The 27554-nt window shown below is 47.3% G+C and overlaps 1 protein-coding gene across 1 annotated transcript; it reads right to left on the bottom strand.

The window, feature by feature from the left end:
* Nucleotides 1–1449: 1449 nt before the first annotated feature.
* Nucleotides 1450–26615, bottom strand: HEMK1 (HemK methyltransferase family member 1). Its single transcript, XM_029958389.1, has 10 exons — nt 26171–26615; nt 25602–25693; nt 24483–24576; nt 12221–12370; nt 10149–10213; nt 7894–7943; nt 7156–7261; nt 6103–6198; nt 4281–4394; nt 1450–3943 (listed from the first exon to the last, which is right to left on the bottom strand). The coding sequence occupies exons 1-10, from the start codon at nt 26438–26440 to the stop codon at nt 3907–3909; spliced, it is 1074 nt and encodes a 357-aa protein (XP_029814249.1). The 5' UTR covers nt 26441–26615; the 3' UTR covers nt 1450–3906.
* Nucleotides 26616–27554: the final 939 nt, after the last annotated feature.

Genomic DNA, 27554 nt, shown 5'->3' with positions numbered 1-27554 from the left:
ATGACTCCTCCTCTGCAACAGGATGAGCTCCAGCAGCTTTGTTATTCCACTCACCAGAGGCCCAAGTATCACCTGCACACGTGGTCCCCTCACGTTTCACAGGCAGGGAGGGAAGGATGTGCACAGCCGACAGAAACAACACAGTGCTGGAGTTCTTCCCCTCAGAAATGAAGACTGAGGAAACATGGGAACACACATGGAAGGTGCTCTAAGGAGAGAGGCAGCTGTTCACCTCAGGACAGGAGAAGTGCTCGGCTTTAATCACCCCGAGCTGCCATTGCAGGGGATAACTTTGCAGCAGATAGAACAACAAAGCACCAAAACAGATTGAATGCACAAGTCCCTTGTCAGCACTGGGAGCCTTTTAGGTCAGGCTGGGCAAACATTTGTCAGGAATGATGTAAGGCAAATTGATGCTTACTTGGACAGAGAAATTGGGCTAGATGACTGTCAAGCTCTCTTCCAAGCCATTTTGATCTATGGCCCCACACTGAGGAACATCGAATGTCAGCCAGTAATCCACACACTTCGGTTATCTGGGTCCCCAGAGACGTTCTGTGTCACCCCAGTGGAGTCACCCTGTCAGTCAGTGCCTCACAGGGGCAGCAGTCTCATTCCTACAAGACCACAGGTAGTTTATCCTCTGTGAGGATGAACATATCTCCTTCTCTCTAAAGTCCCTGGGAAAGGCCCTCTCACCCCACATCTTGGGTGGACACTGAAAGCACAGGTGGCACTTTGGGGTGCTCACGTGGACATTACACCAGAACAAGAATGGTTCTCTGTCTCTGACCTCCAGCCCTAGGGGGCCTTCAGGCCCCCCATAAACAGCATGAGGTACAACCCCAGTCCTGTCTCAAGCTGTGAGTCCCCTTCCAGTTTGCCGACACGAGCCCAGTGTCGAAGTTGTTTCACCGGCACAGGAATCGAGGTTAAAGCCCCACTTTGCAGCTGCACCGACCCTTCTGCCCTCTGCTGACCCCAGTTCTCTCTCTGGCGGGGTCTGCCCCTCCCCACGCAGCGGGCAGGCTGAGGCAGGAGTCTCTCCAGCACGGACACAGCTAAACTGGGCCCGCAGCTCCATCTGCAGGGCTCTGCCAAACCGCGAGCCTTTCCCAGCTCGTCCTCGGGGCAGGGCAGTTATCCCGGTGGATCCCGCACACCTGGTGACCCCAAAACACCGATGGGAGCACACACAAACCACACTCCTCAGGGGCCTGAAAGCAAACGAAGCTCCTCTCTGAAAGCACCACCTCGGGAATCAAATCACCGTTTTACTGGGTTCCAAAGACCCAGTAAATTCCCAGAAAATTCCGTGTGTCAGACACGATTACGCACGCTGCCAAGGGAGGCGTCAGCCTCCTGCGGCTCCAGGGAGCTCTGCAGAGCTCACATGCACGGGGAGCTGAGGCAGCTCAGCCTCCTGCCCACGGGCAGCACAGACACAGCCCAGGGGAGCCCCCTAAAACCACCACCTCCAAGGAGCTTTTCTGTCCCAAAATGAGCCCGGGCCAATACGTGTAAAGCACTGAGGAACACACTGTACGACACCAGCACATTCCCTGGGATAGGAGTCTGACAAGAACATCCAGCCTCTTGGGAGGAACAGCAATTTTTCTCCACTCTTGTCTTTATGAAAAGGTCAGCAGCACCATGTGATTTTCCAAGACATATAACCCCTATGCAATGCAAATCCATGGAAATGCAAGCATTTTCACCATTGCTTTACTATAAATATAGGAATTTAACACTTGCCCTACTGGATTAGACGAACGGTCTGTCTCACAGGGGGTTTGTTCTGCTCAGAGCTCGGACAAGTGACTGATTGATGCTTCCAAGAAAAAGCACACTGCCTTCCCCAGCACCCTCGGAGGGTCAGCTAACTGCAGCCTGCTGCAGGGAGACAGCCAGCCCCTGAAGAATGAAGCATGATGCTCTAAAACTCTCCCATAACCCAGCTTTTAAGGCATCCTGCAAAAGCAAGCTGTGCATGTTGCTCTCTTTCATACATGAACACTATTAACAGCCAGGAGAAATCTGAACCATTTCTTTAAATTTAATTTCTAAACAGAGTCTGAGTAAATGAATTTAAAAAATACCCATGGATTATTATTAAAAACAAATCCACAACCAAACAAAACAACACCTCTGACTAAAATGTGCACTTTATCTGATCTTTTTTAGTTCTCTCCTCCTCCAGATTTCCTTTACTGTGTTTGACCAGGGCAGGTACTACAGGCCAGAGAAGACTCACAGTTTCAAAGAAAGAGTGTCCAGGACATGGCTATCTCCTGGGGTGGATAAATGCAGTGTCAGAGGTACAATGGGGGAAAGGGCAGTGTGTGCACAGGGCTGTAAGAGCCCAGAGGGTGGGAAGGATCCAGCTGGAGACCCGAGCGCTGGGCCGTCAGCGAGAGCTCGGGGCTCTCTGGGGAAGCAGGGCCAGTGTTCAGCAGGTAAGGGGGATGAAAGAGCAGGGAGAGTGGGAGAGGTAGAGGGGAAAGGGAGATGTATTAGTGCTCATGAAATGCCTCTGAATCTGCTGCAGCCTTCCCAACAGACTCAGTTTGCTGATGCACCTCCTGCCTAATGTTTCTGGCGGTGCAGTCCCAGTCCAGCCTGGACAGGGCCTGACAGCACATCCCTGGCACACACAGACTGCAGGGTCACTGTCTGGACACCTCCACCCCTCCTGAGTGCTCACCTCCACTGGCCCAGCAACTGCTTCCATTTGGACACCAGATCCTTTCCTTTGCTTGCTTTCCTTCCTTCTCTCACTAGCTATGGTCAGGAGAGGAACTTGCAACACTGGAAACAGCAGCAACAGCAAGCAGCAGCTTGAATTTAATCCTGCCATTATTTATAATGTCATGATGTTGACTGTCCATTTCAGGGACTTCTCTCAGTGCTGTTTCAGACAGCCCTGCTCTGAGTCATCCTTCCCAAAGAGACAGACCTCAGCTATTCCCACACTGTCAAGAGACTGAGTCCTACTCCAAACTTAGCTTGCTGTCAAATTTTGTACAAGTCATTTCACCTCTTATTTTCCAACTTCTCCATCTGCAAAACTGGAGTAGCAACTCTGGCCTTCTGTGTAAAGTCTTGCTAGTAAATGCCTGGCATGGAAGTTGGGCACTTGTATTACTATCAGAGCAATGTGTGGGTGCCAGGTGTTTTGCCAGGTCTGAAGAATTGCAGAGCAATTCCTGTAAAGACACTGATCTGAAGCACTATCTTTATTACAGTGTTTTGACTGATTCTGGCAGCATCCACCAAGTGTCAAGGGCTGTAGATCAGGTATTGTAACATGTGCACTGATCCTTCAATGGCATGTCACTCAGCAGGAGTGGGAAACAAAGGCTGATTTACTGTTGGAGCATCAGGATCCTGGAACAGAACCGAATTTGAAATGTGCAGGTCAGTCATGTCCTGTTATACCTGCAAATCCATGTGCCAATATAAGCCAGACTTTGGACCTATCATCCAACCTGCTCACATTCTATATAAATGAATCTCAAGGCCAAAAAATAATGGAATCCTTTCTAGGTCAAATGAGTGATCTGGCACGTTGAGAAGTTGTATTTGTAATGAAATATCTGGAGCTGTGAACTCCATCTTGGGTCCTGAGATTAATGAGCCACTTTAGCAGAGCACACTAAAAAGTTTCCTGCAGCTCCCTGAGGAAGGTGAAACACTGAAACACTTCCACATGCTCAGCTGAACTTCTGCATCTCTGGGTGAAGTCTGTATTGGGAAATGAAGGGGTCTGTCACTGCATGGAGAGTCCAGCAAAGGGGAAGGAAGTGGAGATTCCTTTCACCCAGCAAAAGGAGTTTTCCACAAGCTGTTCAGCCAGGCTCAAGAGCACAAAGCATCCTGCAAGGAGAGTTATGTCTGCTCCAGTTGTCATCTGCTTTGTTTCTGGATGTGTAGAAACCTAGGCCTGTGGGAAAAAGAATGACCAGCACTGTAAGTCTCACTCTGGGAGAATATGCCTCTACATCTATCCTACAAAAGCAGCAATTTTCCAATGGCAATAATCCCACCAAGCCTGTCACTCCACCAGAAATGCTTACCTGTGTCAGAATTTATGACTCAGAAACACTTGCCAGGCTGTCTCAGGATATCAGAAAGCTGAGCCCCTGTTTTGTCAAAGACTGGCTTCAGCTGTGGCCCTTCCCTGGCTGAGTTCATCCAGCTCATCAGGGTGCAGGGACATATTCCACAAAGGACACAGACCTACACCTGAAGCAAGAATCTGAAGGTAAAAAAAGACTTACTTGCCACAGAAGTCCTTGTGAATGGCACGGAGGGTGAGTGGTAAGTTTGGGTGTGCCTGTAGCCAGTGCTCCACCATATCTGGGTGTCTGGGATCAACTTCCAGAAACACGCTCCTGAAAAGACATGTTCAAGTGTAGAAGGCAGAGAGATGCACATGTTTAGCTTGTTAAATTGATAAAACTTAAGGTCTTTCCTTCTGAATGACTCCTACCAGTGGGAAATGAAAAGGTCAGCAAACACACTGCAATCCAGTAATCCTAAAATAGATCATAGCTGTCTATTTTACATGCAGATCCCAACTCCCTCCTTCAGGGGAGAAAGTGTTGAACCTGGGGGGGAATTCTCATGGTACTTAAAGCCCTTGTGTCAAGATGTAAGGAGCCCTTTTGAAGGTCATGCAGAGATACCACCAGCAATGTCTTCCTGAAGCCCCCAGAGATGTAAGGCCAGAATGCAGTTTTATGCTGCAAATGCACAGACACTGAGCACTGGCCTGGCAGCAGGAAGCTCCTCTGTGTGGAGGCAGCAGAGCCATGAAGTACAAGGCAGCACACACATCCTCCCATAGTAAATGTCTCCATAAATCAGTCATGAAAACACCACCAGCATTCAGGCCTACCCAAAACTCATCAGCCAGCCTCAGTCGGGGCACCAGGACTAGGCCTGGGCACTGCAGGGCTACTTCCATTTCTGGCAGGCTTTACAACCCCAGCCCACTTCCCATCTCCCCTCCTGGGATGGGGCAGAACCACCCCAGCTCAGAGGCATGTGGAGGATGGAGCTGGTTATGGCCTGGGAGAGCACAGCAAGAAACAACTTCAACAGGCAAAGGACAGAGGCCAAATCTCATCCTATGCTGTCCTGAGAACTCCTAAAACATCCCACACTGAATACTCCCTACAAATTCACCAAGCTGGGTGTGGATCTCATTTCTGACCCTAAAAAACTTCCACTCCTCAATGGGGGCTCCACCTTATACAATGAGCAAAAAGGGAAGGAAAAGAAATAATCCTAACAAACAACCCCATGGGACCAGTCTCTGTTGCTGGGAAGTTCTGAGGAGCATCTTCTGCTCCTGTGGTCATGCAAAGCATGAGGAATGAATTCTGCATGGAGTATGCCTCTCAATTTTCCCATTCTTCTTCTCAGAACAGCAGATTTTCAATGACCTCTCTTATGCTGGCCAAATGTCAGGAATATTCAGCAGGATGTGTGAATGCCCTGGCACATGAACAGTGCATTCAGACTTTTGGTTATCAGCATGATGATCTTCAAAATGGATCCCACATGACAGAGGGCAGGAACAATCAGTCTTGAATACTAATCAGGGAGAAATTTAACATCTAAGAAACTATCCCTGGCTGATCTTCTTTCTCCTGGGACATTCAGCATTGTATACTGGCACAATAAACAAGTTTCCCCTAATTAAAGGGTGGGAGGGAATAGAGATCTACATCCATCCTCCCAGAGTTCTACAATGCTTCTCCTTCCATCAGTTATTCACCTTAAAAAGTTCCCCTGCTTTTTGCACTCTCTTCCATGTTCTTTTTGTTCCTGCTTTGACCTTTAGAGGTTCCCACTTCAGTAATGACCATGAAACAGCACCACCAGTCAAGGAAGGCCTGTATGCCTTTATTAACCCATTTCAAGCTAATTTTGCTCATACACATGACATTTTCTAAAGTGCTATTATGAAATGGGGCAATGGGGGGATAGTTCTGCAACTATTTTCCCTCTGTTTTGTTTTCATACAGGAAGGTACAGAAGTTACAGAACTGAGTGGATAAAGGACACAGAATTCAGAGAGAGAGCAGTGCTTACCCAGAATCCTTCAGAAGAGAAGGAGCCAAAGCCAGAATTGTTTTGATGACTCTCATCCCATCATCTCCCCCATCCAAAGCATCAAGGTCCTCATAGCTGGAGTGTGGGAAAAAGATGACATTTAACAGCAATTCATGTGGCCCTTGAGAATGGATCACCCCAGGCTCCATGGAGAAAGGAGCACCAAACACAGCTGAGCTCCAGTGCTCCTAGAGCAGGGGACAGCACCCAGGGCTTTCCTGTAAAATACAGGGAGTGCAGGGCAGCTACCAGTGGGCTGAGAAATTCTACTTTTAGCACCAGCAGAAAACATCCCCTGGAGTCTGGCTGAAGATCAGGAGCCAGCTGCAGCCAGGGCTCACACTTCCAGCAGTGGGTCTGTTCTCTCTGTGTGAGCTGCACAGGGAGAGAAGGGGTTGCACAGCCAGGACTTGGTGCTTGCTCTCAACCAAGCCAACAACCACATGAGCTGCCTGCTAACCCAGCAGAGCCAGCTGGGGTGGAGAAAGCTCAGCTCTCAGAGCTCTGCTGTGCATCTCATACAGAGGTGGGGGCAGGACCTTGTCCTGACACGCAGACAATCAAGTTTGGGGAAGAACCAGCACACGCAAAGTGGTTCCACATCCCAAAAGAGCTTATTCTTTTTTTTTTTCTGCTTAAGACATGTATTGGGATGAGAATGGGTAGCAGCATTTCCACCCATCACAAAAAGCTGCTCAGATTACTCTTTCTTTCATAAACTCACACCGATTATTTAAAAAGAAGTCTAACAGGAAAAAGTCTCTGAAACAATTTTGGATTGAGAACTTGTTGGTTTCAAAGTGTGTGTGTTTTCCATTTTAATGAGTATTTAAAATACTTTGATACTGCTTCAGGCCTGTAAGCAGTATCAAAGTAACACTGAATTATTGTATACCATATAAACACACCCACACTTTGCACATGTATACTACATTTGCATGTTTTGTGTGCAGTTGTGTGTAGTACAAGGAAGCAGACAGAAAACCTTGCTCCAAGGAACAAGAGAGGAAAAAAATCTATTTGTCTGATTACCAGAGGATTTCTGCATCCAAGGAAGCCATGTCCTCATGGAAAACATATGGGGGGTTACTGACTATGACATCTATGGGGCCCCAGAGCAGCAGCTGCTTGGCAGAACCTAGAAAAGAAGAATCACAACCAGCTCTGAACTGTGGCATCTTCCCTATAAGCTCAGTGTCAACATCCTACCCAGGGAACAGCCAAGCATCAACCTCACTGCTTAAGCCTCAGCAAATGTCAGTTTTAACTGGTTTCAGCCAAGTCTGGGTAAGACATGTATCCTTCCCTGGTTCAACTCACCTAATTTCAGATGGATAAGGCTGGGCATTTAATCTAAGCTAAATATATGGGCTCCCTCTAACATCAGTGGAGAGACAGGCATGTACAAGTTTATCTAAAGCATCCATGTCAGCATGGAATGAATTACAACATGTACATATTTGCCTCTCCTCAGTAACAGCAAAGGGCACCTGTACTACCAGCTCAGACACAACCTTTGGACACCTAAACCCAGGAACAATTCACCTTCTGGTGTAGACAGGGACTTCTCTCAGCTGATCATATGGCCTGGAAATCTCTGAAGGGAAAACTTCACTGGCTCACTTCTTACTGACTTTTTTCTCTATTAACTTCAACACCCTCCTGCCACCTGCATCCCAGAGGGGTCCCTTGGGTGTATGTCACACCTGCCTCCCCATCAAACAAAAAAGGGAGAAAGACAAAGGGGATTGTAACAGTGAAAAGAGTTACTTTGTGAAACATCTTGGTGGATGATGTGAATCCTCTCCTGGAGCTGCAGCCTGTAAAATTCCAGATGCAAGAACAGAAAGCTTAGGAGGCATGTTTGTGTGGATTCATGAACAGCACATACTACAAACAGATCAGTAAATATTGCACCTCTTATCTGATACACTTACATCCCACCCCACTGACTGCAGCTGGATTCCCCAGTTTAGGACCTGCTCTTTGCTCAAGGAACAAAATTCAAAGCAAAGAGCACACTCTGCACCCATGATGATTCCAGAGTGTGGCTCCTCTATATTCTCCTTGTCAGGGGAAAAGAGTTGAGACAGTGATCCCCTTAAATCTTAGGAATCCTGAGCAAAGCTCCCTTGATGCTCCTGGGACAGAAAAGAGAGGCCAGTCTGAAAGTAGCCTTGGGCTTGGTGGCAGCCTGATACTACAGCAGAGGTCAGAGAAACAGGGAGAGTGACACAGCAAGGATGGAAAAGTTCCTCAGCCACCTGATCCACCCATCAAAATACCTCTCTCTTCTCCCCAGTTTTGCCTCTGGCCCTTGTGAGGACATTTGAACAATGTCAGAGGAAGTACTTTGCAAAGGCAGAAAGACCAGGCTGGTCAGGATCTACTGTAGGAGACTCCAAGCCTCCCACAGAAGATGCCATTCCCAGACCAGCAACAGCTGCCCCGTGAGCACACACAGGCATCAGGAAAGGGAGGGATTCCTGCACTGGGTGCCATGGGCACAGGACTGATACAGTGAGAGTAGGACTCACCTAAGCATCTGGAGAACACAGCTGGGATAAGGGAGCTCTGAAAAGCAGGCAGGATCCAAGCTGGGTTCAGTCAAGCAGTTACACAGCTTATCCTGCTGGCTCCTCTCCCAAGAGCTACAGGGCACCATGCCATGGACAAGGTTTTAAGGATGCAATGAAAATATCCATGGAGAAATACGAGGTCCTCTGACAGGGTATTTACACTCCCTCATGCACTCTCAGGCCAACAAGCAATGCTAATAAGCAAGGCAATTTTTCCCAGATGACAGACCAATAATCCACCAAGGAGGCAAAGATCTGGCCAGCTTTTACTATATCTATGAAAAATTGCAACAGAACTTAGTTCAACACTGACACTTCAGAAGGAAACCTCTGCTCTCCATTCTGTGTAACTGGGCTAGGAGGCAAAGGGTGACAGTGTGGTGACAAGCCTGGGAAGGGCCTGTTCCTACACATCTCTTCAGGCTCACTGTGAGCTGGGGCTGGGTTGCAAGTGAAGAAATACAGCTCAGTGCAGCCAGAACCAGAAGTATCCTGTCTCTGTAGCCCCAATGCTGGCAGCAGCTTGGGAAAAAAGTGTATGTGGGCCCTGTGGACAGAAATTCCAGTTAATGAGCACCTCCTGAAACTCATGGACTCCATGAGAAACAGCAATAGGAATTCTTTGTGACATGGTTCTAATTAATGCCAAGGGCCCAGCATTTCCTGAGGGCATGGATGCAGTCTGGAGCTCTGTACCCTTCACAATGTCTACAGAGACTGGGATCCAGGACTCAGAAGCATTCTGGGATTCCAGCTCTGGAGCTCCCTGTGGTTGTGACAGTCCAGAACAGCCTGGCAGAAGAACCAGTTGAGGAAGTGGAGCCACTAGGAAGGACAAGGTCAACCTGACAGACATCTGTCCTGATTTCAGGCACAAGGCTTTGATTCAGCAGCTCTGAACATCCAGGTGTCCAGACAGCTTAGGGCCCAGCAGCACCATTCCCACTAAACCAATTCTGCAAGGAGGATCCTGAGGGAGGCCACACTCAGAGCACAGCAGAGGAAAAGTGCTACTGGAGTGTGCAAGCTTATTTCTAGAGGAGCAAGGACAGACACAAGCACAGCAATAATGACCTAGGGAGCCACTTGTCCTTCACTCCTGAGTGACTTAAATGTTCCTCCTGCTGCCCTGAGCTTCCTGAGTTCACAGAAAGGAATAAGAGGAGTTACCAAGAAACACTTTGAAAACCCTTTACAACAAACAGTGTGTAAGTACTATTGCTTTACTGAGGCTGCTGTCTTTACAAAGTGTGTTCACAAGTCAAAGAAAAAATACTCTGGTAAACATAAGCATTTTTTTCTGAGTTATTACACACTTTAGGAGCTCTACCAAACATTCTCTGGTTTCCAGTGGTGATAAAAATGAACTGCATGTACAAATACTGAGGAATCTTGGTCTTTCTCAAACAACAATTTACAAAAAATGAGTAATACGTGGTCTTGTACCTGTGTGCATTCTCCCTGGTGAGATCCACAGCAGCCTCCTCTTTATCCATGGCTATGACCTGGCTCTGGGACAGAAAAAAGAGCCAACAAACCCCACGTGTTACAACATCAAAGTTCCCAAGCTCTGCCAAACATGCAAGATCAAAACTGACAACTGACTGCTCATCTTGGCTCCTGAAAGGAACAGCTCATGAAGAATGTATCTGGGGCACTGCTGGGATCGTGAGTCACGTCCAGTGAGGCACTAACGTGACCAAAGGCACTCTGCACCACAGCCAGGAGCCACCAAAACAGACAGCAACAGTCACACTGAGTCACAGTATCTGACGTGCTCACAGCTCCTGGTAGCGTGAGACACAACACTGCCTAGTCTGGGGCAGACACAGGCTGAAGGAAGATCACGTTGAAGATTTCTCCTCTCTAATGCAGACAGAATCCCTCCCAGCATTAACACAAGCACTTGGACAGAGGTTCTGGAATTTTCCATCTGTTATGCAGACACCTTTTACCTAGTTGCTCCACTGCAGGCCTTACACCACATTCACTGCCTGTATTGACTGCACGTACTTGACTGTGAGTCAAGTATCTGAGAGTTCTCCAGCAAAATGTTAAGAGGCAGGGCTACACAGCCAGGAGATTTGTGTGACCTTCCATTCCACCTTGGGAAAACCACAGGCAAAGGCCTAACTTGGTTTTGCTTTGCTTAATGCTTTTTAAGCATAGTTATTGGCAAGAATTTACACAGAGAACACATGCTTGAAGAAACTTGAAGAAACACCCTCATTTGCAGACCATGGTGTGATTTGCCATCATTCCTAAGGGGATGAATTTCACAGCCCCAGGCTACAAACCACACACATGAAGCTGACCCTGAAGGTGAAGGACACAGCTGAGTCCATAAATGAGAAGTTGCTGCTGTTTTCTCAGTACCCTAATGCCAAATTCTGCCTCAAACGCTGCAGAGATTACACAGTGTAAACTCCACTTAGCTGTCAGTGTGGGTACCACTAATGCTAATCAGTCAAGGCTCCTTATTTCTCTGGGCACAGTTGTTTGTGCTGGGAAAGGACTGTTATCAGTCACAGGGACAGACTGATACAGCTCTTTAACTTAACAAGCAAGGAAAAGAGCATGAAGCTCTTCTCCTAGCTCAGGAAATCAGACCAATTATGCTCTGAAGTCATGAAATTCAAGTATTAACCTTCTCAGGTCATTGGGAGGAGGAAACACCCCTCCCATTACAGGCATCAACCTCTAATTTTTACACAGCAAGGTTTACACTTCTACAGGAGGAGGGGTTGGCCACAGCAATTCTTGTTCATGAGAAGGAACTGGCTGGTCTGCACTTCTGAGGAAAGGGGAATACTTTCCCCTTAAGCACACGCAGTGAGATCTTGGATTCACTTCTCGTTTTCCTTACCAAGAGTATCTCAGTAAACATGTCACAGGCCACAAGAATCAGGGGCAAGAAGGGCTTTGGTGACCCAGACCTCAGTCCCCTTCCTGCTCTTTTCACTTTGTTCAGAAGCTGTGAGTTGTTACCAGGGAACAAAAGGCTTGTAAAAGGTGGTTTGGCAGTGGTGGCAGTGACATATGCTTGTCATATTGATCCCAAGTACTGACACTGCTATGGTAAGCCCTTCCCTGGATTCATTCAGTCTCCAGTCTCCTAGAGACAAGATCTTTTGGTTCACAGCAAGGTGATTTTTAGAGATGACTGCCCCATAAATTCAACTAATGAGTGTGTGCCCATGTCTCATCCCTCCTGTCCTCAGCCCAGGTTATCAGCTTAAACCAACACCCACCAGTGCTCCAGGCCAAGTGAGCTGTGACAGCTGAAGAATGAGCACATTCACTTCTTTCATTCTGATTATGTCTCTGCTGCTCCTGCAGACAGCTGGGGAGAGCAATTCCCAAACAACCCTCCTCTCCTTAGTGTGAACTTACAGAGCCTGATTGCCACAGACCTGAGCTGCCCAGATCCCACCAGAGACACCTCAATGAAGATGAGCAGAGTGGGGTTGTCCTCTAGCCCAGGCACTGCTGAACCAGGAGCACTGAGGAAAGCTCACCTGTGGCAGTTTGCACAGCAGGCTCAGAGCAATTGCTCCAGAGCCACAGCCCACCTCCAGGATCACAGGATGAGGAACAGGAACTGGGAAGCAGGGCCCTGAATTCGCACATTTCTGAGATTCTTCCTCCACAACTAAAGAGACGAGATCCTAACAAAAACAAACAAATAATATTACTGAGGGAGCTGTTTTGATTCACACCTTTGTGATCTGAGGACTGCAGTTTAAATTTCTTGACTGTGTACCCAGAGAAATGTATTTTTGTTGCTAATTTTAAAAACACAGATGGTAGCAATGGAACTGACATGCCAGAAGTCACTTCAGCTCCATCTGCCCCACAGGGTGCTTTGATTAGCAACCAAATCCTCAGGATGCAATTTCCCACAGATCCTCTGAAATCTTCTTGCACTGTTGGGAAAAGCAATAACCAAACAGCTGGAGCACATTATCTTCTGCAACACCATTTTATTTACTTCAGAATTTCAGCTTTCAGAATTTGCAAGCATCAAAATTTAAGATTTCTACACTGTCTCAGTAGGGTGTGTGATCTGGAGGAGCTGCTAACAGCATCTAAACTAATAATCCAACCTGCAGAAGAAAAGCAAAGGCAATGGATTACTAAACGATCCACATGAGCAGCTCCCTGCATGGATTTCAGATTGTGGACTCCTACTATGTTTTATTGGTATAAAGTCACATGGAATAGATTTTCATCCATGCTCCTGTATCTGCATGCAGCTCTCTCATTGCTCCCTCCTCCCTCCCATCACTCTCTTCTTTTTTAAATCTCTTCACAGTGTCATGTAAAATCCAATACAGCAGGAAGGGTCTCCAAGATTTCCACGTTTGTGAAAATAAGTGAGACACTGACACAAGTGGGGAGGGAGGATGCAAACAGGTACAGAAATGAAGTGTTCAGGTAGATGAGCTTTGATGACCCATCCCCAGAGCAGAGCTCCCAGGGCATGGGCTGTTTGGTCAGACAGCATTTTCTGAGCTTTCCCACAAGACATGAACTACTTTAAATGTACTGAAGAACTGGGCCCCTGCATACAAACACCCCCCAGTGCTGAGAGAACAGAAGTGAAGCTTGCACTGCTTCACAGTCGGGGATGGAGATGGATTTTCAACTCAGCTGTGTTAGGCCTTGCTGCTTTTCCAGCAGCCTGGCTCTGCCAACAACAGCCTTTTGGGAGCCACTGGTGCCTTGTCTTTCTTTAGGCTCCTTTTCACAGCCACAGCCATGTGGGGCCTTCAGGGGCTTTCCAGCAACAAGAACTTTGACTGTTTTCATTGTCTTCTCCCACATCTCCATTTGCTGAGCAGGAAAGAGTCAGTCTGCAAAGGTGAGTTTGGTGACTGACACCTAAGTAGCCCCAGCCAGGGATGAGGAGTCACAGCACAATGCCCTGCCCTGGTCACTGTGTCATTATTGGCATTGCTCTCATACAGGATTTTGCTCACAGCCTCCAAAATCACATTTTGCTCACTGCTGCTCTGGCATTTCTTTCCTAGACAGCAATGGATGAAAACATTCTCACAGGCCTTCAACCTGTGGGAAACCATTAGAGGACTATCAGACAACAAAAGGGAAAAATAAAACATCTTATCTACCCACTTTTGTGTAAAAATGGCTCTGGCCATTCAGCCAACAGCTCCAGATGAATCAGTCTGAGAACACTCTGGCAGTGGAGACAGCCAGAGATTGGAACCACAGCTGGTTTGGCAAAGCAGGTGCTGATGATTCCAAGAGGCACCCAAAAAGTTCTGCTTGGCCATTAAATCACTCTTTGAAATAGCAGCCATTTCTGCACACTTACAAATATTTCCAGGAAACCTCCACAGTAACTCAGAACCATCTGTTCCTGGAGTAACACAAGTTACTGATTACAAATGTCCAAATGTCACTTCCACACACCAGAACTATTCTCAGCATTTATTAACTTCCTTAAAGTTTGTCATTAGCAATTTCAAGCTCGGTGGTTTTTAATGGAATGTCTACTTTACACATTCCACAGTGAAAATATTTCACGGTGCTTGCCAAAGCTCCTAATTAAATATGGCCCATTTCAGCTTTTACCACATGTGCAAATGAAATGAGATGTTGGTATTCCTTAGGCTTTGTATCCTGCTTCCTGACCCCCCTTGGTCTCGTTGTCTTGGTTATTTCATATGCTCCTTACTGAGGCAAAGGCTGGTTCTCTCATAATATGCATGTTTATCATAATAGTACCAAATTAAAAGATATTAAAAATAATGTGACAACCTAAAGAAACGACATCTTTTTCCCAGACATAAGTATCTCACTGCAATAAAAAGCTGAATAATTATGAAAATAATTATTTGACTTGATTGATGAGCAAAGATGAAGGTTTTTTAACTGGCAAAGAACCAGGAAAATCCAGCAACCATGACACAGAGCGTGTCCAGTCATCCCACTGCCACTGCCACTAGATTTCCTTCTCGGAAAACAGGAATGATTAAATTATCCTAAATTGTTTTGAAACCATTTTCTTCAGGTTCTTCTCAGTATTTTTCATCTCCTAGCAAATGATTCAGTGAAAATCTGTGCTTTTCCAAGCACACCACCATCTCCAAAATATCACCACTGCAAATTGATAAATTACAGCACTTTGCAGAACCCCTTTCAAATCTCATCTTGGGAGATGATGTATTTCTGGCCAAGCATTACAGTGTTCATAGAGACTACAAAACACCCTGCAGGTCAGACATTCCCGACCTCTGCACAGGAATCCGACTGGAACAACACCAGGGAAGAGCAACAAAGGGGTTGATGGTGCAAAAAAAGAGATGCCAGTCCCAGATAGAAAAGCTGGGACAACAGCAGCTGGCCAAAGGCTGGGCAGGACACCCCACATCTTCTCAGCTGAACAGATTCAGAGCACAACCATCTCATATATAAAAGCCATTTTAACTGTCAGTTTGATCACCAGCTTTAAAGGCTGGAGATGAAATGACAAAAATTCCACGGGGATAGAAGAGAAACCACTTTGGCAGCCTTGGTGAGTAACCCTGGGAATGTGTGAGGTAAATTCAGTGGGAGCTGGCACTCTAAACTGAAATGGGAGGCTGTTCAGTAGGGCTTACCATCACTCACACCATTTACAGGGTTCAATACACAGTCAATACATCCTGGAGAGAAATGTTCCTCACCACAGAAAAATGCTAATTTTGGAGAAAACAAAGACTTGACAATGAGTGTCTCTAAAACCTGGAGAACAAGTCAGCTTGTTCAGATGCCCTGTCTACAATATCTAAAGAAATGGTGCTTGGCTGCTCTTGAATTGGCTTTTTTTTGTTGTTGTTGTTTTTACTGTTGCAGATAAAAAAAATGTAAACACAATTTAAAAAAAATCAAAGTGATGTATTAAGGAGCAAGTAAAATCATAAATTAAGAAAGTATCTTAGAAATGTGACCCCATTCCACATTTGCCCACAGCATTCCAACCACTGGGTAGGATGAATGCTCAATTGTGGAGCCATTAGAATTCAAATTATTGCTTACAGTATGAGTCATTATTGTCAGTAACAACACAGTCCACACTAAAAATTCTGCTGAGCAGTGGTATAGGTACTGACAGAACTACTTTTAACCTGGAGCCTGGTGTACACACACATGGGTGTAAGTCCCAGCCAGCTCTGAAACCTGTGCACCCATGAGGGTGGCAAGTGAGGTGCAAGGCAAAGTATCTGGAAGGGTTTTTAGACTGCACTGGGTTGAAGGTGACACAGGCATCAAGTGATGGGTTTTCAGGGACCTACACTCTGTTGCTTAGCACAAAAGAGTGCTACAGACCCTCTGTGTCTTTGCCAGAAGAGAATTTAAAAATCTACAGGAGAAAATGCCGGACATCCATGGGAGGGAGAAGGATATTCAGTCCTGACTAGCAAAGGAAGAGCTTGGAAAGACTAGAAGAGATCAATTAGTGTATTTAGTCTAGAAAACTGAAGACAGAGAGGATCTCATTAATGAATAAAAATAGCAGGTGCCAAGAGGATGGTGCCAGACTCTTCAGTGGTGCCCAATGACAGAAGGAGGAGCAATGGCCATAAACTAAAACACAGCAAGTTTCACCTCAACATGAGGAAGAACTTCATTCTGTTGCACTTGGCAGAGCCCTGGAACAGGGAGGGTGTGGAGTGTCCCTCTCTGTAGACATCCAAACCAACCTGGACACCTTCCTGTGTCACCTGCTCCAGGTGGCCCTGCCTTGGCAAGGTGATCTCCAGAGGTCCCTTCCAGCCCTAACTATTCTGGGATTCTGTGATTGCCTGGGGTTCCACGTACAGGGGACACAAATATTTGCTTCCGATGACACAAATATTTGCTTCCGATGCTACTTAATTTCCAGCACTCAAGAGGCTCTCAAGCTTTTGTCTCTCAGCCAAGCCGCTCTCACCTCACGATTCCAGGAAGTCTTGCTTCACTGCCAGATTCACCCTGAGTTCACACTGTCATTTATTTGGGTTTTCTCTCCCCCCCATCCTCTCTGTTGAGTGGAACAAACGCAAACCCTTGTGCACACCTCCGGCTTCCCCCGAGCCTCTGCCTCACCCTCCCGCCCCCAGCTGCGGTTCCCCGAGGCCCCCCACACCACTGGTGTTCTCACAGGTTCTCGGTATCACCTCTCCCCTGGGGCCAGGTCTCCACTTCACTGTATTTCTTGGAACCACAGCTGCACAGAGCAAGTGTGAGGCCAGGGGCTGCCAGCACCCAAACCACAAGCCCCACAGCTGCAGGCCCAGCCAGCAGCCAGCACAGGCTCAGGCTGTGTCCAGCCCCGGCAGAGATTCCTGTGCTCCAGAGTGCAGCCGTGTGCAGGGCTGGAGAGAGGGAATCCTGAGCTCCACCCAGCAACAGGGAACAGCCCAGCGGATGCTCCAGCTAAAGCACAAGGCTGAGAGAAACGAGAGGAGGGGAGGCACAGGAAAGGCAAGGCTGGATGGCACAGACTCACACTATGTGCCCTGTAAGCACCTTTTTTTGTGCCCCACGTGCTCTGGGGAAAGCAGGGAAAACAAGGTTTCAGGGGTATGAGCCAGGGTGACAAACAGGACAAGGAAAGCAAAAGACCCAGGAAAACCACCTTCTCTCTGCTCTCCCACACTTCCTGGGATTGTTTTTCTTATTTGTGTGCTTTCCAGAAACTTCTGTTCTCAGAATCCAGGACTTTCCATAGAGCCTGATCTGATATTAACCAAATCACCCCTCCCCTCCTGTTTGTCCACTTGGCTGCAAATCAGCACATGACAAAACAGCAGGAAGCCAAGCTGGAAACCTAGCTCCATGGCAATGGCCCTAGGAGATTCCTGCCATGTGCCACACTTCCAAAGCCAAGCCACCAAGGCAGCCCAGTGCTCCATGGGCAGGCAGGGGCCTTGTCCTGGGCTCTTCTGCCTGGCACTGCAGTAAGGAAGAAAAAACGTTGCACCGAGCCCAGGAAACTCCTCCTATAAAAGTACAGTAAGCAAAGCATCAGAATAACTGCAGAGAGAGCTGCTGATTTTAGAGTAAAAGGTGGCTTTATCAGGCATGAGCAATGACAGACAAACAGGTCAAAGCATGCCTGATACTGAGGAAGGGCTTTGGCTTCTCTGTAACACATGTGTCAGGGCACATGCCAAGTGCTGCTTCATCTGTTGGAGCAGAGGCTGTGACAGCACCAGACTTGATTTTACCAATCAACAGCAACCTTAGCAACCCATCTGTGCCCGTGCCCAAGAGAAATTCCCACAGCTGCCAGGCCCAAATTTAGCCACAGCCGAGGGGCAAGGGTGGCTCCAAGTCACGGCACTGTGGCCGTCCCTCAAGCCTCCAGCACAGAGCTCTGTCTATCCAGACCTCTCTATCTAGCAAGGTATCTTCTGTCTCTGCAGATACTGCTACTGACCCCTGCCAGACACAGCATCTGGAGGGATGCACTGCTCTAGCTCACTAATCCCTAGCTCTGAAATTCCAGTTACTTGGATATCTGAAAAAAGCTCATGTGGGAATCTCCTTGAGTCCCATCTGTTCCAGCCTTTCTATGGTTTGTTTTTCTCCATTCTAGTCCTACATCCTGCTTTAACTGCTAATGACCTACAGGACCCTGTTGAAATGCACAGAAATAGAGACCCTCTTTCAATCAGAACAGGGAGATTAAAAAGCTAAAGGCATCAGAGTTCTTGTAGGGCCAAAAAAATACAGGCATTAACGACACAGAGATCTGTGGGAACATATTAGGTAAGTCTGTATATGTTAACCTGGGGAACAGGTTTGTACATGACTTAAAAGAAGAGCTGTTGCTTTCCTCGCCTTCAGCACAGATATTAGCTTTAAATTTACATTTTTTACATTTTGAAAATCACCAACTTAGAAGTAATCCTCTGCAATAGCAGAGCCTTTATTTCTTGGATAGGAAGCCAGAAGAAACTACCACTGTAATTCATCAAGGCCAGTTAGCCAGGAATAACCCTGTTTCTTCCATCATTTCCTTTTGAACAAGAAGAAATCTGTCTGAGGAAAACATTCTGTCCTGATTTTCAAGTGGCCAGCAACAGACTCCTGTTAAACTGTTTCAACATTTAATTACACTCTCTGGTAAAGATGTGCACCTTTTCTTCTGGCCTGCATTTCTAGTGCTTATCATACACTTGTCTGTAAAACCAGAGAGATTTCAGTTATCGAATTCCTGCTCCCTGTGCCAGCTAATTAACCCTTAAGCTTGTCTTTGATGAGCTAAGCAGTCTGTAACAACAAGGCAGAATTTTTCCAGCTATTAATCCACATACTGGTTTTTCTCCAAACCCAGTTTTCCACTTCTCTCTCAACCAGTCAGTAACATAACTGGACATAACAGTTCTGCAGCTATTCCACCCCTGCAGCACTAATTCTTTAATCCTGCTACTTGTACATGGCAATCCCCTGGCCCACACACAGGGATCACGTGAGCCCTCTGGGCAGCCCTGAAAGAGGGTGCTCATGGTGTCAGCCAACATCCATAAGATACTGGAGATCCCAAATATTCCTCCAAGCACTTCTGGCAGCAGAAATGCCTCGGCCACGAGGCACAGTTTGCACTATTTGTCTCTGTATATATGACCCTATTAAACACTTGTGCCCAGCTCAAAGGGCAATTCCAATTGCTCTGCAGCAACAACAGGCTCCCTTCATAATTCCCATTCCCCAGCCTCTGTGCCACAGCCCACTTGCAGAAAATATTGTTCTCCTCCAACATAGTGATAAAACACTGCATATCATATGGGCAAAATGTGATCTATGTGAGGCCACACAGCAACGCTCCATCTTTAGAACGTTTGTTTACAGTTCTATTTTGACAGACAGCAGTTAAAATTTGATTTATTAAATAATGCCCTACTGCATTTATGTGCAACATACCTTATACAAGTCTCCACATATTTCAAGAAAGGACCTTAAGCTATGTCAAGACAGGGCACCATGACCCTTTTCATTTCTGAAACTGGGAAGTCAGTGATGCAGAAAGGAGAAGCAGCCTTCCTTTGAAGGGACAACTGGTCAGAGGCAATACCAGGAAGAAAAAGCCAATCTCCTGAGTCCTGACCAATGCCTGTATCCACTAGACAGTGTGACCTTCAGACCTTTCCAAAAAGTAACCATCTGTGGTGATGAAATTAAGGAAATGAAAGGACATTTCTGCATCAAAGGCTTCCTTTCAGCACTGATTAAACCAGAAAATGTGTCACTGCTTTGACATAAAGCACTGGCAAAAGGCCCCACCTTGCAATCTGTGTATTTGCATATGCAGGTCAGGAAGGGAAAATCCTCCCTTCCCTGTGTGCTGGACCTTCTTGAAAGGTTAATGATTATGTTTAGCTAGAAGCAAAGTTAACCTTTGTGAAAGGCTTCTCTGAGCAAATCTTTGACTCAAGTGCCTTCACAGAACACCCCACACAATGACTGCCATTCCAAGGGCAGATGCAAGTAAACAGCAATGACTTCAGGGCTTTGAGCACATTTTCATGGGAAAGAAACAACCTATTTTGGGAAACAAGCAAAAAGCTTCAAAATCATAGGTGGAAAAAATTGATTAGACAGCAACATAACTAAAAATTACACATGCTGTAGACACTTAAGTGAATGACTGAAGTGTTATGCAGTAAAAAGTAAAGGTTTTCCTTCATGGTTAAATGAGCAGGCAGCACCAGAAGCAAAGAACACACTTTTCCCACTTACAACACAAAATTAGAAAGATTCGCTGCCAGATGATGTCAGGGAGGTCAGACACAGATGGACTCCAAAGAGGATTAAACAAATCAATGGAGGACAGATCCATTAGTGATTATGAAGCAGGATGGCCCCAAATCCAGCTTTGGCTAAGATCAGTCCTTAACTGCTGACTGTCAGAAGAAAAGGGGACCCTTCCACACCCATCTTTTCCCTTGTGATTTTGCCCCCACCATCTGCTACAAGCCCAGATGAGCCCCAGTACACTGAACTAGACCCACCAGTATAGTCTGACACACTGAGTCTTCTTCTTTCTCTCACAGGAGATTGTAGCCACCATCTTTTTTGCATCACTCCTAAATGTTCAGCATGCCACAGATCTGTAGTTTCTTTCCCTAAGATGTCTCCCAGGCCTAACACACATCCTCACCCTGAAGTGCCTCCCGTGTCACAGCCACCACAACAAAAGCCAAGACAGGAAAAATTATGCAGGGTGTGAGTTTGTGCTGAGATCACAACAGGTGAAGGAGGTGACTCCAGGAGACTCCTGGGTGGCCTGAGCTTTTGCTTTTGCTGCTGGGAGATCTCCAGAGCTGCTTGGGAGGACTGTCACAGTCCCACAGTCCCAGCAGCTTTCCTCCAGGAAAAGCAAAAGCTCAGTGTCTGAGAACCTGCCTGTACCAACACAATAGTTGCAAGCGATGAAAGGTGGCCATTTTTCCTTCCACTGAGCAAATAAGCCTTTTTAGAAACACCAGAAATCCTGGGATAAGTGATAGGAAACAGAACCCTCAGGAACCCCGCGAGCCCAAGCCTGGAGCGCCCTCTGGGGGTAAGAGACGGGAGGGCCACGTACCCCGAACTGCTTCAGACAAGTCCTGGACCAAACCAAACCTTCCCTTAAGGAATCCGTGGTGAGGCCTATAACTGCCTGGAGAAGAAAGGAATTATGTATCCGTGGTTGGCTGGATTCTCCTTCTCTCTGTCCTCATTTTAAGAGGCCTTGCTTTGGGAAAAGGTCTTTCTTCTCCATTAATACAGTGACCAAGGAGCGTTGAGACAGGTATGCCTGGACATTACAAGAATAATTCATAAAAAACATAATATGAAACTGAGCACACCCCTAAACGTTGGACCAAACATCCCCAGTGCAGGAGCCTGGTGCCAGTGCCACAGGAGCAAAGCTGGGAGGATGCAGAGCTCCACAGGCCCTCACAAACCCACTCAGCCCTTGCAGCAGCGAGGCCAAAGCTTTGCTCACAGCAGGCCAGAGCTTAAACAGGACCTGCTACTTGCCTAATTTTGTTCCCTGTTTCCCATGGAACAGAAGAATGAAGCCACATGTGCTGAAAAATATTGCCAGAGGGAGTGAACAGGAGAGGGCTCAGCTCCCAGAGAGAACTGAACAGTCTGCACAGGGGCAAATTTCACAGGGCAATACTGAGCAGGCAAGGGAGCTTCTCTCTCTGCATGTGTCCCTGTCCCCAGGCCCAAAACAATGCTCGTGGTTTGTGTCCTGCTGTGTTTAACTTCATGCCATTACCACAGCGCTGGGAACAAGAGTCACAACCCTTCTGTTGTAGCCAGACAACAAAATGTGTCATAAACTCAGCTCCCCTTCTTCTCAGACTTCAATCAACATACAGGAGCACTTGATGAAGCTACATAAATAAAATTAGGAAGCAAATTTTGCAGCTGCTTGTGCACCAAAAAGTCAATTTAGGGAGTCACATTTGCTCAGCCAAGGACATGGCTCATGTGTTCAGTCACAGATGAGCAATACGAACCTGGGATAACAACACTGATAATGAACTGCTTCCTAGAGAACAAGGATTGTTTACAGACAGTATTTGGTGAAAAGTTTCAGCACTATTGGATTTGAGAACACTGCAGACAAATCCTACACAAAAAGAAAGCAACAGGTGCAACGAACTTTCAGCATTTCTGAAGGGAGGTATTTCTGTTGCAGTTTTGAAGTCCAGTAAAGGCTGAAAAAATTACTCTGATGAAACAAAACATAGGCAAACCCCAATCCACCACACAAAGCTCCCAGTCTGAGATGACCAACCTTTCCTTCCAGCAGAAGGAAAGGATCTGGACACCAAGGTGCTTTGTGCAACAGGTTATGCACAGGACATGGTTCCTGGAAGCAGCACATGTCTGAAGCCACGCCCTGCCAGGTGCTGCTAAACAGCTGGATCTTGCCCCCAAGGCTCTTCAAGTCACAGTAACCTCCCCAGAACATCACAAGGAAACTCTGAGTTGCCCTCAGAGCTCCGTTCCTGAGCTATTTATCATAAACTTCTGGTCTTCCGTACTAAATGTGCTAAAAACGTTCCTTCAGAGTAAGTAAAGTGACACATTAAATCAAGTTTTCCCAGGGATGAGGCTTGGGTTAAGCTGTTTATGGTACATCTTTGCACCAGGGTATGTTAAGTGGTTTCAAACACAGTGTGTTGCACAGCACTGCACTCCAGTTTGGGCAAGAGGAGGTGATTTTACCAAAACCAGGCATGTGGGCTCAATTAACAGCCACCCCGCCTTCCACTCCACACAATAGGCCTTTGTTTGGGGCCTGGCACTGCATGGGGAGAATCAGAGCACAGCCCCAGAGGAAGCCTTGCCAGCAGATACTTTGTCTTGCAAGAACTGAAGTTCCCTCTGGTTTTAATGATCCAAGAACTAATGGGGTGTCAGAGGTTGGAAATACTCTCTTCAGTCAACCAGAGCAGAAATGCTGTTGACAATAACAAAGCCAACCATCACTGGCTCCAACTGGCAAAACTATTCCAGAGCTCCAGAGAGCTCTGTCCCCAAACTTAAGCACCACAGAGTGATCAACCCAGACAGAGCAGAGAGCTCCCAAATTCCCTGGACACAAGTGTCATCACTACGATTTAGGGCCCAGCAGGCTCTCCAGGAGATGCTGCTGATGCCCCACACCAAATCAAGGCTCTGGTTCTGAATATTCTTCTACAGGCTGAGATGAGAGGATGTCTAAGTGCTAATTCCCACTAAATGATCTGGAACCCTCTCATGGATTTCAGCAGCAACCTCTTCCTCAAAGGGCACAACAGAAGCACAGGCTGTCTCTGCCTGTTAACTTTTGTTTAATTTTTGAACACTACAACAGTCACCAAGCAGCAGGCAAACAACTGAAGAAATGACTACTAGACTGAAACTAAGTTTCTGGGACTCATAAATAGACAAGCTATGGAGACCACTTCATCTCCAAAAGTTAACCCAAGCTCCAGAAGAAAATAAACCAATCCAAAACACAGGAAAAAAAACCCCTCACAAATCTTAAACTCTCCAAGGGCCAAGAGTTTCCTTGCTAGGATGGTCCATGTGCTGAAAGCTAGGCTACTGTCAGGGGAAGTGTCACCATGTAGTTCTTGGGCTTTTCTGTAGCAGCAGGAACACTGGGGAAAATGGAGTTTAAACCTGGTCATGTATGGCTGTCCTTTACATTCTTATGACTGACAGTCATGTTTAATTCCAGCCCAGCTCAGAACTTACCTTTCAGTTTCCTGTGTTTGTCCAGAAACCACCGTGGAGCCATCAGACAGGTGGTGGGTGCCATTTCCTACCAGCCTGCACTGTTTCAGTCTGCACAAGGACAAACAAGCTCTCTGGAATCCATTACTGTTTTCCAGTAGCAGCTTCCTGCTACTGCAGGGGTTTGCTGGCAGCCTCTGGACAATGTTTATATTCTTATCCTTGTACTAAGCCACTGGGATATCAGTATAGATTTTGAACTTCTATGACTCCTTCCTATAGCAGAAGGAAAGCAAAGCCAAGTCCTTCCATCAGTGGTGATGGATCTCAGTGTAACTAAGTGAAACATCAGCTTGCAACATCTCTTCCTCTGAGCCAGGCAGCAAAGGTCACCAGCATCAGTTCCAGATCACCAGATTAGAATCCCCTCCTTGTTTTAAAGAAGTGGAATGACCTGACCTCATCACTACAACCTCAGGACACACAGGGAGCCTCCACAGCAGTGCTGTGATTGTGCTGTGCCACGGAACTCACACACCCAAGCCCCCACAGCCATACCTCTGTTTCAGGCCGTGGAATGAATACTGGGGGTCTCATCTTCAGGGTCAGGTCCTGGAAGTCCCACTCACCAAGCACATACTGCACTGGCATCCTGTGGCAGGCAAGAGCAAGTGTGAACACCTGGACACACACCTCACTGCTGAGCTCACACCTCACTGCTGGGCACACAGCCCTTCTGAGGGGGAGCAGCTGCACCCCCCAGGCTCAGCTCTGTGAGCAATGTGCACATGCACTCTGGGGGAGCTGCGTTCCCACAGCTGAGTTTGTTATCAGGCACCCGACCCAGGGAACTACAGGTCAGTCAGCCTTACATAGTGGGGAAAGTGATGGAACAAAGCAGCTCTAGAGAGTGCTTCCGAACACAGTAAGTACAGGAAGGGAACTGGGAGCAGTCAGCACGGATTTAGTAAGGGGATATCATTCCTGACTGACCTGGTAGCCACCCATGACCAGTTTGGTGCACGAGGAGAGCAATCAATAAATACTGTGTATCTTGACTTTCCCAAGGCTTTGATACTGTATCCCATAACTCCCTCATATACCAGCTGAAGCACAGACTAGACAAACGAGATGGACTGAAAACGGACTGAACTGTGCGGCCCAGGGGGCTGAGCTCAGCAGAGCAAGGCTCAGGTGAAGGCTGATCACTAGTGCAGTACCCCGGGGTCAACAGGGGGGCCAATACTGCATAACACCTTCGTTAGTGACCTGAATGCAAGGACAGAGAGCACCCTTGGCACGTCTGCAGGTGACAGAAAATTGGGAGGAGTGGTTAACAGACCAGATGGGTGTGCTGCTTTCCAGAGGGACCTCTGGAGAAATGGGTTGACAGGAATCTCAAAAAATTCAGCAGGGTAATATGAAGCCCTACAAACAGGGAAGGAATAACCCCATGCACCAGTACAGGCTGGGGGCTGACCAGCTGGACAGCACCCTTGCAGGAAGGGCCCTGGGGATCAGGTGGAAAAGTTTTGCCTACCACTTTAATCACCACTAGAGACCAACACAGCACTGTTACTTGACATCTGAGCTGATGCTGTCTGCTACCATTCTTCTGGCTGATTTAAGGCTGAAGGAAAACCCTCTGAAGGAACAACTATAAGAGGATGCTCTTACCTTTCTAGTCGCCTGTTGCTCAGCTGCTGGATTTGCTCCTGCTGCATTGCTGTAAGTGGAGTGTGCAGGCTTTTGGAATTCAGGCTCTGAAACTGAAGACAAAGTCACTTTAAAACCTGCCCCCTTGTGCCACTGGGGTGTCCTCTGCCACCCTGCCAAGGGCATCCTCCAGGGAGGTCCAGGGCATTGACAATCACATATACCTGGGACTGCTGGAAAACCCAGGTGATGAACAGGACCTATCAGCATGTTTAGAAACAAACCCATACAACTGTTCTGCTACCTTTTGGGGCTCACAAGAATAAGTAAAATTAAGAATCACTTCATCAGGCAAAATTGGGGTAAATGTATATGTCATGGGTTAAATTTCAGTCCCTGCAAAGGACAGCATTTAAGAGGCCCCCAGTGCTGTGCTGGCAATAATAAACTATGGCTCACCCTCTCTGCCATTTAAGGAAAGATAAGTTGTTCTATTCCCTACAAGTGAGATAAAACCGAAGGTAAGGGATTCAATCAAAATGACAAAGTGAGAGGCAAGCACAGACCTTATTCTTTTCCTATTACTTAACTGTTTTTGCTCCCAGAACAAATGCCACAATGTATTGACTGGATTCTCGTGCTTCGGGGACCCCATTTCTCTCAAACACCTTCTGCCAGTGGTTGACCATATCAGTGGCAGTCAGGAGCCCAGGGACTGCACTGCAGCTCTGCCTCAGACACAACTGGTTTGGACTGAGGACACTGAGGACACCAGCTTCGCCTGGGCTCCATCGCCCTGGCACGTGCTGAGGTGAGAGGCTCAACAACCTCCTGAGCAGTGGATGGCTGAGGCACCTCATTGTTGTGCAGTTTCTGGTTTCCACACGTGTTCCTTGTTGCCACCTGCTGATCCAGTCAGTGCTGAGGCTCCCAGGACACCTGTGCCAACACCAGCCACTGTGGCTGAGCACCAGCTGACCACAGTCAGTGGGTTCTCCTCGGGGACGTGACAATGGCACTGTTTTGCAGCTCTTCTGGTCTAGAAAACAAGGCAAGAGAACAGGCTGAATTCACCAAATCACAGGTTCCCCTCTGACAGAACACAGACTGCTTGCCCTAACCTCTGCCCACAGGTATAAAACCAACTACTCACAGCCTAAGATTGCACCAAAAAAAGACTCAGGTGACAGCCAACCAGCTCTGTCACTGCAATCCACTTCTCCACAGGTCAGAGGCCAGTCCTTGCCCACGCCAGGGCAGAAACAAGCTCCCTACAGAGGCACAGCACTCCTGCCTGTTCTTGCTCCCAAAAAGCCACTGACATACCAACCTGCAGCTCCAGCCCTTGGCTCTCCACCCCACAGATCACCCCGGCTCCCTGCAGGAAGAGCTTCAGTCTCTCCCCAGTTCTTTCTTTTACTCCTCTCTCTGCTCATAAACCCCAAGTCCTAGGTTAGCAGGGGTGCTCACAGGAGACCTGGACTCAGTGGGTCAAGGGTCTTCCACACTGTCACTGTCCCCAGAGGGCAAACAAGGGGTCACAGGGCCAGAGCTGAGCTGCTAAGGGCAGAGAAAGGAAAAAACCTCACAGTGTAACAGAGGGAAGAGAAACACTTGGAAGATGGAAAGGCCAGAAAGGGTAAACCCTGCCAGAGGGAAGTCAGTCTCCTAAAGGAGAGAAGAAGCAGAGCCAGACAGAGAGGGAATAAAAACAAACAAGATGACTGCAGGAGACAAAGGAAATGAAATTTTACAAAACAGCTGCTGCATATCACACTTGGAACAGTGGGAAACAAACAGAACAACAACCACATTTTCCTGCTGTGATCCATCTGAAATGAGGGGCCCCCCCTCCCTTCTGACTCACAGCCCCTGGAGCAACTGTGGGTTTCCCTGAGAGCCCATTTCCATTCCTCTGTTGATGGCTGCTTTTCAACACTGTCTGGGAGAGGCCACAACCTCCTCTACTCCAGT

This window comes from Manacus vitellinus, unplaced genomic scaffold (genome assembly GCF_001715985.3).
Source record: "Manacus vitellinus isolate BGI_N305 unplaced genomic scaffold, ASM171598v3 scaffold_14_pilon, whole genome shotgun sequence".
NCBI classification, from domain to species: domain Eukaryota; kingdom Metazoa; phylum Chordata; class Aves; order Passeriformes; family Pipridae; genus Manacus; species Manacus vitellinus.
The sequence above is the reverse complement of the archived record's forward strand: the minus strand, read 5'-3'. Positions and strand labels throughout refer to the sequence as shown.